General features: G+C 39.6%; 2 protein-coding genes across 2 annotated transcripts; one reads left to right on the top strand and one right to left on the bottom strand.

The window, feature by feature from the left end:
* Positions 1–366: 366 nt before the first annotated feature.
* Positions 367–8,093, top strand: krt98 (keratin 98; the record flags this gene model as incomplete). The annotated part of the gene is made up of 8 exons (XM_081358552.1): positions 367–693; positions 2,106–2,188; positions 2,272–2,428; positions 4,671–4,832; positions 6,607–6,732; positions 7,301–7,518; positions 7,677–7,687; positions 7,797–8,093. 8 exons carry the CDS (start codon positions 367–369, stop codon positions 7,892–7,894), a joined length of 1,182 nt encoding a protein of 393 aa, XP_081214678.1. The 3' UTR covers positions 7,895–8,093.
* Positions 8,094–8,232: 139 nt separating this feature from the next.
* krt15 (keratin 15) lies at positions 8,233–11,169 on the bottom strand. The gene is made up of 7 exons (XM_081358547.1): positions 10,375–11,169; positions 9,994–10,076; positions 9,748–9,904; positions 9,399–9,560; positions 9,178–9,303; positions 8,572–8,792; positions 8,233–8,455 (listed from the first exon to the last, which is right to left on the bottom strand). The coding sequence occupies exons 1-7, from the start codon at positions 10,894–10,896 to the stop codon at positions 8,332–8,334; spliced, it is 1,395 nt and encodes a 464-aa protein (XP_081214673.1). The 5' UTR covers positions 10,897–11,169; the 3' UTR covers positions 8,233–8,331.
* Between the last annotated feature and the right edge of the window lie 222 nt (positions 11,170–11,391).

Here is an 11,391-nt window from a genome sequence, read left to right as displayed (position 1 = left end):
CTCTCATAATTTTGTATTGCCCCTCCAGTTCTATCATGTTATTCCCTACATCAACTGGCTGTGTTTATTTTAGACACGTATTTGGTTTTCAGTTCAATGGAAATGTTATGATAAGAATCCTTGATCATTCGGTCCAGGACAGGAAATGTCACATTTTGACTTTAAACAGCACAAAAAATGTTGATGCTCAGGTTCTAGAGGGCAATGCACATACTCACCTGTTCATTGGAAATGAATGTCCTCTCCCCTCCCCCGTCCTGGGCAAGTATTTAAAGATTTCTTTGAATCTGACAAAGTCACGGCCAAGCATTTGCTTTGTGTCTTGTCCTCCACTTCTACATTTGAGACCTTGTCTAGGACAGAACTATGTCTTTCCCCTCTAATTCCAGAACCATCAGTGTTTATGGAGGTGCCGGTGGTCGAGGAACCCGGATATCCTCGTCCCCCGCTGGGTTTCTTTACTCTTCCCCAAGGAGCTTCAACCTGGGTGATGCTTTAGACTCGTCCGCTGACGAGAAGGCCACCATGCAGAATTTGAATAACCGCCTGGCCTCTTACCTAGAGAAGGTGCGCTCACTGGAGAAGGCCAACGCTGATCTGGAACGCAACATCAGGGAATGGTATGACAGTCGCACTGATGTCACATTCGACCACTCCAGTTTCCAGGACACCATCAAGGACCTGAGAAACGAGGTGAGTTGAGTGGGGATCTCAGGGTCAGAGACACCTGACATGCTATTTGAGACATGATATTAGTGATATAATATACAATAATAAATATTAAGAACTCAAACTTAAAAAATGTCTGAATTTTAAGTTGAAGTAGGCCTATTCAAATTACTAAACCAAATTAAAAAAAAGAAAAAAAAGAAAAAATACATGTACTGCGTTAGATTAAACTGGGTAGGGTCATATCACTTGCATATTGTTGCCCTATTGTTAGTTTAACTGCTTCTATTGTTCTCATTTGTAAGTCGCTTTGGATAAAAGCGTCTGCTAAATGAATAAATGTAAATGTAAACCTAAAACTGAAATAAAAATAAATTAAAGCTAAATAGGAACCTAAAAAAAAAACCAACAAAATATAGATAGCATTATTACAATTACTAAATGTTCATTATTAACACTAATTGACAAGTTAGGGTTAGGGTTAGGGTTAGGGTTAGGGTTAGGGTTAGGGTTGTGGGTGTGATGTGATCTAGACCAGTGTTTCTCAACTGGTAGGTCGCACACAAGTTTTAAGTGGTCACGGAGTGAGTAGTCAAAGAAACAACAACAACAAACTTAATTCTATGTTTACTGATGCGAAACTTTTATTTTGAAAGACGTGCGTAAAAGCAAAATCATGGAATGCAACGTCATTATGTTAGGGTAAAAATTAGGGTAACATGGGGTATGATCCACAATACGATGACAACTCCACTTAAAATGTTTCTCCTGGCCATAATGGATGGCACAAAATCTCATCTCAGCACTTTTGATGGATGGCTACGCTTTTTAATTTGTAGGGGATTTGTGGAGTATAAGTTATACTTTTTCAAACTCCCTCCTCCAACCCCAACTCCTCCCAACCGAACCTTTAATCAATCTGACTTGTTATTTTGTTTTTCTGTACAGGTCACTACATTGCAAGCATTTCATCATGTATTTGTATATCCACAACTCATGTAATTGAGAATTGTAATTATGTATGCATATACTGTTCTGTACCCCGGGGGCGTTTGACTTGCTGCTCTCAGTTTTGCCCAGAACAGAACCATACTGCCAACACTAACTGTATGCTATGATTGTCATACATTTGTATACTTGGCGAAGTGATCCTGCTGAAACTGATTGAACACGTTTTGTTGTCAGATTTGGCCTTTGTTCCACATACTGTGGTTGTATTGAATTCCACAGATACCAAAAACTAGTTTTAAAAATAAAATGACTCCAGGTGCCAGACTGTTTATTGTGCAATTCAAAGACAAGTCTGTTTTTTTCTTCTCATTTGGAATTTAGTGTTCTGGGGGCGTATTTTCTGCAACCTTCTTAAAAGACTGACATCTTTGACACCTACTATTTGTGTAATCATCTGTATAATACCTTTTTTTTTTTTATGGCAGATTCAAACAATTTCCGTAGACAATGCCTCAATCGTCCTGGCTGTGGACAATGCCAAACTGGCTGCTGAAGACTTCAAACTAAAGTGAGAAACTAAATTGACATCTTGCGAATGATTGATTTAATTGGTAATTTATTGGCTTTTAATTTTGTGAGCCATCGCCTCAGGTATGAGAATGAGCTCGCTATGAGAAGGGCCATGGATGCTGACATCGCCAATCTGAGGAAAATTCTAGATGAGTTTAGCTTGAGTCGGTCGGATCTGGAGATGCAGATTGAGGCTCTGAAGGAGGAGCTCATCATGCTGAAGAGAAACCATGAGGAGGTACAATAGATGACACACATTTCCCATCTTAACCTGTCTCATTAAAGAATCTTCAGTTGGGTTATGCCTGTTCTGACTCTTATTTTTGTAAAAATTCTTATTTCATTTAATTAAAATGGACAAAACACAGTCGATTGGTGTTCCGCTCCATAGTGTATAATTATATTCTAAAACAGCACATTCTAGCTTGTAAACAGCAATGATACTGTATATCCATGACAGGATTTCTATTCAGGGCTTTGCCCATGAGACTGGCCATTCAGATATTCCACCCACAAATTGATTCCTGTTTTACGCAAAGCTGTTATATAAGCCCAACATTTCCACTGAACTGTATACAGTAAATATCACCATGGTGGTTATGTGGTATGGGGGTGTGATTAAGACCAAATAAAGCATAGCTTGCAAGCTAACCGGTTAGCCTGCATACGGCTAGCTGATTAGCCTGCTAGCTTAGCATATACAAGTTACACTACAGGTTGGGCCATTTATATGGATACACCGTAATAACATGGGAATGGTTGGTGATATTAAAGTCCTGTTTGTGGCACATTAGTATATGTCATGGTCACCACCCATCTTGAGGAGTTTGCCCCCTCACATATACTAATGTGCCACAAACAGGACTTCACCAACCATTCCCATGTTATTACGGTGTATCCATATAAATGGCCCACCCTGTACTTCACCACCATGATTTATCCTAATTACTACTAGGTACCACTGCTACAAATGAATGACTATTTTTATATCTAGAAGAAGATATTGCATAAGGTGATGTGTTTTGAACTGCTACCAATACTGCACAGCATCTGTCTTTGAAAATGAATGATTTTCAGTTGCGTTGTTGCTGCAAATCATGGTCAGTGTAAACACCCCATAGACAACATACTCAGTTTCTGCAAGGGGACCATCTCTAAGACCATTGTGCTGCTCTGTGCCAAGATTTGTAAGTCAGTATGAATACATATAAGAATTCTGTTTCATATACGGGTTCATTCCTGAAAGGCCCATTTAATTCAAAAGCAAAGACATGGATCTTCTCTCAGTGTGAGATTCCACCACTCCTCACATTCCAACCTTCCCACAAACAGACGGGCACACGCCCTGGTACACACTGAACACAGGGCAGCTAAAACCTGTGGATGGGCTGGAACTGATGTCCAAATATAAGATTACCTCATATTGAAAAGTGGCACGCACACTTCAAATACCATATACAGTAAATATCGGTATATATAAAAAGCGATACATTTGCAGGAATACGTTTCTCATGTTCAGCCATGCTGCTTTTTTATCACAAATACAGTAAATTGTGAAATTATTTTATTTCTATTTTATTTTATTCCCTGTAATGACAAAGAAGAATTTTTAGAAGATATTATGTTTATTTTTGTACTCAAGAAACTTTTATTATTATCACAGTTGAAAATGGTTGTGCTGCTTGTGGAAACCATGATAGGCTATAGTGGGTTTTTTTAAAGGATTTTTTTTGATAAACATAAAATTTAAAGAACAGCGTTTATTTGAAATAGAAGTATTTTTGTAAAATTACAAAAATGTCTTTGTAGACATTGATTTTAAAATCATAGTGATCCCAAACTTTTCAACATTTCATGTACATGATTCTAAACTTAATCTAGATGGAAAGAAAGTCTGTTTAAAGTATTTTATTTTGATATATTTTGCTTAAAAACAATTGAAAGGGACATTCTGAAAATGAGAGGTTAGGTCGCTGTAGCTACGCGTAAGCGTTCATTTTAGAGATAGCAGTTTCCACACCAAAACACACAGGGTCATTTAAGAGTGTTCCTTCCTTCCTTCCTTCAATTTTTCTTTTTTCCTCTAGTTCTTCTGCTGCCAGCTCTGCTGGGGATTTTCCGTCCCATTACATCATTTTAAACTAAACAGTAATCTCACTAGGCCTCTTCTTGGGTCTACGAAAGGTCATCATTCATGTATAAACACAACTAGGCGCACACATAAACCTAAAAAACTCTTTTAAAACATCCTAACTGGTAAAATTATTTTGTAATAAACAGAATCAAAAAGGAAAAATTACACCTTCTCCTGAAATCGTTCAGACATGTTTGGGATTAAAAGACTAGGCTTATCCCACCACTCCCACTTCTTTTTTATTCCCATTAAATCTATTAATTAATTAATACCATGTCTGCATCATAACACAATCCATCTCTGTCTCTGTGCCAGATCACATACTGTTTGATATGTGTTTTCACAGGAGATGTCCCAGGCTGGTGTCGAGGTTGGAGTTCAGGTGAACGTTTGTGTGGATGCAGCGCCCTCTATGGACCTGAACCAGGCCATCGACGAGATCAGACTACACTATGAGACCATGACTGAGAAAAACCGTCAGGAGCTGGAGTCCTGGTATGAAAGCAAGGTGAAGTTAAAACCACAAATGCATTTGTTCTTGAGTAAATTAATTATTATGATTAATTGTTATTTTGGAATTGTACCGTGCTTGATTACTATAAAAACTGAATACTTGCACTTTTACTCAACTACAATTCCAAGGAAATAATCTTATTTGGTATACATTCAAATTACAATGTAGATTACATATTTAGCAGGTCATAATGACTTTAAATGACTTCTTATTGGGAAAAAGGGCATCATTTTAATACTTTAAATTCTTAAGTGCAATTTAATGTGGAAATTTTGACACAATACCTATGTCTGAAAATAACTGATTTCAATTTTAATCGCATAGCTCATCTGTGATTAAAGGGATAGTTCACCCAAAAATGATTTTTTTTTTTTTCTTCTATGAAAGAAGAATTTCTTTCTTCTGCTGAACCCAACATAAGTTATTTTGAAGAATATGGGTAACCAAACAGTTGATGGGCCCCAATGAAAAATACTATGGAAGTCAATAGGGCCCATCAACTGTTTGTATACCGACATTATTCAAAATATCTTCTTTTGTGTTCAGCAAAAGAAAAAGAATTCAAACAGGTTTGGAACAACTTGATGGTGAGTAAATGATGACAGAATTTTCATTTTTGGGTGAACTATACCATTAAAATAATACAATATTATTTCATACTTGGGATGCGTGCGGTGTCATAGTTGTTGATTTTGTTGGTGTTGGTGTTAAAGCCACAGTATAGAATTTTTCTCCACTAGGGGTCGCTAACCTCTTTACAATAACAAAGGCGTAGTTTGATGACGCAACATTTGCTAAGAATTATGGATGTTGTCGTCAACGTCAAGCCGACCGATCTAATAATGTTTATGGATGACTGAATACATCGATGCTTTTATCATGACTGTGATATGAAGCAGTTTGGGATTGCTAAGAGACAGCTATCAGCTCCACACGCGACGCGAGCTCCCGTGGATATAAAAGGAATATGGACATTTCATTCTACCTAACTACACGCAGAATTACTACTCACAGGTCAGTTTATTAGACAAATTAAACTTGTGAGGTAACGCAGCGCTGTTTCACTTGGTCTAACATTACACTAGCACACTAAACTGCATTTGAATGTGTTGAAATTTATGTGTTAGTTTGTCTGTTTGAAACTAGCAGTAAGCTAGATCAACATTAGAATAACATACAGATCATATTCTAACATTTTATCATTGTTGAACTATATAAAATTGATTAGTTTTATGTAAATGTGCTCACCTGTTTAATAAAGTACATGTAGAAGCGGTCGAAGTCTCGGACGTGGAGCTCTCGTTTATATACTGTCTATGGGAGCTCTCGGCATCTCGAAAACACCGCGCTGATATTGATTCTCGTTTTAGTTCTCCTTTTTTATCCAAAGTCTGCTTGCCATGGTCCATAATGTTTGAACGAAACAACAACAACGTGCAGATAGACATTGCGAACTCCACAGTTGTCTGCGTCTGTCGCTTTGGTTAATCAGAGGGCTCTGCTCATAGCTCTGGTTACCATGGCAGTACGAGCGGAAACCATAGGTGGAAACCAGGGACAACGCGGATATGACGCCATTGACTGCGACATAACGGAAACAAAGACACGGTCCGTGTCTTCGAATTAAAATATTGATTTCTCTGGATTTAGAAGTTAATTGGAACTGTCGGGATAATGTAAATACACAACTTTAAAACATATAACATAGATATAGTGATTTTTTATATTTTTAAAGCAAAAAAAAAACATGTTGTGCCTTTAACTACAGATCACCACAGTGCAACAGGAGGTGGTCACTCATAATGAAGAGCTTCAGAACAGCAGAACAGAGCTGACGGAGTTGACAAGCTCCTTCCAAAGATTACAGATAGAACTGCAGACCCATCAGAGCACGGTAAACCTACACACCCTTACAAACACATTCATTTTCATAGCAAAAAAAAATTGAGTTGTAGTTTAAAGTGAAGAAGCACTGCAGAAAAAGTCTGTGGCAACATGTCTAGGCAGAACATGTGTGCCAGGCTGTTTTTTTTTTTTTTTTTTTCTGTCCATGAGCTCCAGCCTCTCCCACTCTAGTTCACCAACCAGCACTCTGCCAGCTTTAAGACTTTAAGAGCAGTCAGGGGAAATGTCCTGTAATTTCCTATGCTTACACATTTAGAAAAACAAAAGATAGACTGTTTAAATAGAAGATAGCATCTCAAAAGTTTATTAGCTCTGTTTATATATAATTCAGCGCACCCAATAACACCAATCACTGTGTGTGCACAGCAAAATAAATATAATTAAATAATTTATAAATATATATATATGTAAATATATTATGCATAATAGTAGCCTATATAAAATACAAATATATAATATAATATAATATAATATCTATAACATAATATTTATAACATAATATATCAAATATATGATGTATTTAATGGTATTATATATTTATATATGACTATCCACAGAGGTCAGCTCTTGTTGGGGAATTGGAGGGCACACAGGCCCGTTACGGGGACCAGTTGGCTAGGCTTCAGGTCACTGTCACAGGCCTGGAGGACCAGCTTAGTCAATTTCATGCTAATATTGGCAACAACAAACAAGACTACGAAACGCTGCTGGACGTAAAGAGCAGACTGATGCTTGAGATTGCTGAGTACAAGAGACTGCTGGATGGAGATGAAAGGTGCTGCTTGTGGAATTCCTGTCTTAATTTTGATATCTTGTGATTTAGTGCATAGACTGATTTAGAAGTTAGAAAGCTTTAATGACACCAGCTCTCTCTCTCTCTCTCTCTCTCTCTCTCTCTCTCTCTCTCTCTCTCTCTCTCTCTTGTTTTTACAGAGGGTCCCACAGTAAGTGACTATTTTACAGAAATTATTATTTTTTTGTATAAATGTATTGCATCACTATGAAGCTTTGTAGTGCACTGCTAATTGACTATCTCTCATTGTCTTTTTTTAGAAGTTGTCACCAAAATGACCACAGTGGTAGAAACTGTTGTGAATGGGAAGGTTGTGGAGAGCACTGAGACCGTGGATATTAATGAGAAAAATGACTAATCTGCACAAAAACACATTGACTTCAACTGACGACGTCACATGTCTTATAATGCCTTACTGTAATGCACAATTACACAATTAATGAAGAATTTGGAAGTTTACCTTAGACTGTGAACATGATTATATGAATGTAATTTATTTTTTTCCCGTGCAAACTCTTTCAGCTCTTTGTTTCCCAGTGTTAAATGACAATCAAATATGCTTGATGTACTGCAAGCATCCACAAACCTCAAAATGTATCATAATCTTTTCAGAAATAAAATAGGGATCAAGAAACAATAATTTCATATTGACTTAAAACAGTAAAGAGATTTAACATGAGACAAATCACAGACGTGTTTCTGCTCCATCAATGATTTTATTCTTAACAATAGTGCATGCAGCACAAGGTCTGAAAACTGGTGTGACAGGTGTAGATGGGCAGTCTTTGATGGTATTTATTTTGTAGTAGATGACACCACTTTCCCATCAACAATGTCTTCAACAATGGTCTTCACCATGACGGTTTTGGTAGAGCTGCTGCTGCTGCTGCTTCCTCCTCCTCCTCCTCCACCACTGAAACTAGTAATGGTGGAAAAGAGAGAATATGTTGATGCATGTTCCTCAGAAATAATAAAAACCCAATGACAAACACACTCATTTTACAGTATCACTATCAATCTTCCGCCACCTCCTACCTGCTTGCTTCTCCATCCATCAGTCTCCTATACTCAGCGATTTCCATCTCCAGCCGGGCCTTGATGTCCAACAGCATTATGTAATCTTGAGACTGTCTGTCTGTGTCAGCTCTGAGACGAACAATCTGCTCCTCCAAACTTGTTACGTGAGCCTGCAGTTGAGTCAACTGCATGGAGTACCGAGATTCTGTGTCCCTAAGAGTTGCCTCAAGAGATCCTTTCTGTAAAATAAGAGTGGATGTGTTTAGTATTTATTAGTGCAGAGTGGAATATGTATGTTTGGTAAAAAATGGTAGACGTTCAACCTGACGAAAAACTGTATTAACCAGCAAAAGATGGAATTGACATTATATTCAGGTCTCCCAGAATGGTCAGGATTATCTGGTTTGCGGGTTTCAGAGGGGTTTTGGGCACTTGTCGACCTGGCTGCCTACTAAACAAACAGAACATTTTCTTGGCCAGGCTTGGCCAATGCTGGGAGACCAGTTCACCCAATGTAGCTTAAACCATGTAGCTAAGACCTGCTTAGACTGGTTTAAAATGTTTATTTCAGCAGCCGTTACCATATTGCTATAGATGTATCCCAACACACTCGCACACACTTACTTTACTGAGTTCAGATTGTAACTCGATCTCCAGGCCCTGAAGGGTGCGTCGAAGCTCTGTGATTTCAGACTTGGACATTTGTAGGGTCTCTGTATTGGCCTCAACCTCCTTAATCACCGTCTCTGACTGCAGATAAATAACATTCAGAGTTTAGTCAAGCATCTCTAAAGAATAAAACTTGGTTGTTCTAGTTTTGGCTAGTTCAGGAAACACAGATTTACCTTGGTTTTGAACCAGGACTCAAGTTCACGTCGGTTTTTGGCAGCGACACCCTCGTACTGCTCACGGATCTCAGCCATCACACGGCTCAGATCTTCCTGAGGAGCCGCGTCCACCTCCACGTTCACTGAACCAGTCATTTGAGAGCGCATGGCTGCCAGTTCCTACAAAGAGAAGAAGAATTCAAGATGATTTATATACTGTATATGGCCCCTGAGGCACATTCCTCAGATTTACAGTGCTTCTCAGCCCCACATTTTACTGCCTTGTTAGTTCAACTCATGGCAAGGTCAAATGAGCATGTCATGTCTGATCAAAAGATTGATTTGGACAGGTTTTACAGTGGTTTACCTCCTCATGGTTCTTCTTGAGGAAGATAATTTCCTCCTTTAAGCCCTCAATCTGCATCTCCAGGTCAGACCTTGCCAATGTCAGCTCATCCAGGAGTCTCTTCAGCCCAGCAATATCTGCTTCCACAGACTGACGCATGCCCAACTCATTCTCATACCTGAATGGGTCAAACCAGAGAAGATTATTAGCAAGTTTTCACCAAAGTAAGAGCAAAAGAAGTTTCATAAACTGTAGGCTTGGATTTACTTTGTCCTGAAGTCGTCAGCGGCTAATTTTGCGTTATCAATGCCAAGGTAGACTCCTCCATTGACACGGGTGGCATCTTGGATCTGTCAGAGAAAAGAGAGGATTCAAACAATGAGGTTTTTGCAAATGTACAGCACATTTAGCTTCCAAATAGACACAAAATGCAAATACTGTCTGAAACACCCATGTAATTGTGCCCTTTTATGCAAAATTTTGGGACGCAACCGTGACATACACATCTGTACAATGCACTCGAATGGCTTTGTTTCATTTTGACATGCGGAAAACTCAATGAGGACATGACCACACCCATCATCCTGCAGCTATGAAATAATGCATTTCTTGCGCAAGAGATGTTGTAAAGTTTTACAGTAGCAGTACCTTATCTTGCAGGTCGCTGATTGTGGCGTAGTAGGCAGAGTAATCTCTTGCAGAAGGCGAGGTTTTGTTCTCCAGAAACTGTCTGATCTTCAGTTCAAGATCTGCATTGGCCTTCTCCAAAGAGCGCACCTTCTCCAGGTAAGATCCCAAACGGTCGTTCAGGTTCTGCATGGTTGCTTTCTCATTGACGGTCACGTTGAGGTCCATATCGCCCCCTCCAGCGCCACCACCAAAGCCACCACCATAGCCAAAGCCTGCTCCACCACCAGCGCCACCACCAAAGCCATAACCTGCTCCACCACCACCACCAGCTGAAAAGGTGCTTGACGCAGAGGAGATACGGACACCTTGGCCTCCTGAACCCCCATACATGCTCCCAGCACGCATGGCGCCTAAGCGGCCACCGCCTCCGATGCCCATCGATGAAGACTGAGACATGCGTCCTAGAGATGCACCCCTCATGGAGCCTCCACCGAAGCCCCCTCCAGAAGACACAAAACTACGGCTGCTGAAGGACGTCATTGCTGGGGAGCAGAGGAGAGAGTCTTTTTGCTGGAAGGAGAGGGAATGTGGTTCACAGAAGAGGCTGATTGATTTTTATATGTTTGTGAGATGAGGTAAGGGGTGGGTGGAGGTAGAGATGGAGGAGGGGGTGAGGGGACAACATGAACTCAAAACTTCACTCTCCGCCCAGCACATGCCCTGAGGCAGAGGATCTGGCAGGTGAACTGACATGCATTGTTGGAATGATCTCTGAGAGCCCAGGGATGTGTGCAAAAGACAAGACATATGCACATCTTATCTCAAAATATGCATGCCTATATATCTTGACAATGTTTTCACAGGACGTGATTGTTTTGATGTGAGGAATGACATTTTCCCATGCATGTCTGCATTGTATCTCATGTTACAGCCATACAGCCTGTGTTACAGGCTTCATAACATGTGTGCTGACAGGATGGCCTGCGCCTGCCAGCGGGGTTTCCAGGACAACAGAGTGCTGGATGTGATAAACAC

The sequence above is a fragment of the Scardinius erythrophthalmus genome (genome assembly GCF_964197995.2).
Source record: "Scardinius erythrophthalmus genome assembly, chromosome: 25".
NCBI classification, from domain to species: Eukaryota; Metazoa; Chordata; class Actinopteri; order Cypriniformes; family Leuciscidae; genus Scardinius; species Scardinius erythrophthalmus.
This window is presented reverse-complemented; position numbering and strand designations above follow the sequence as displayed.

What these genes read in the sequence shown, in the direction of transcription:
- krt15 (XM_081358547.1), bottom strand. Translation starts at nt 10,896, where the DNA reads ATGACGTCCTTCAGCAGCCGTAGTTTTGTGTCTTCTGGAGGGGGCTTC. An exon ending in AGTCCTGGTTCAAAACCAAG is followed by an intron (nt 9,304 to 9,398) that starts GTAAATCTGTGT and finishes ATTTATCTGCAG; the next exon opens with TCAGAGACGGTGATTAAGGA. An exon ending in TACAATCTGAACTCAGTAAA is followed by an intron (nt 8,793 to 9,177) that starts GTAAGTGTGTGC and finishes CTTATTTTACAG; the next exon opens with AAAGGATCTCTTGAGGCAAC.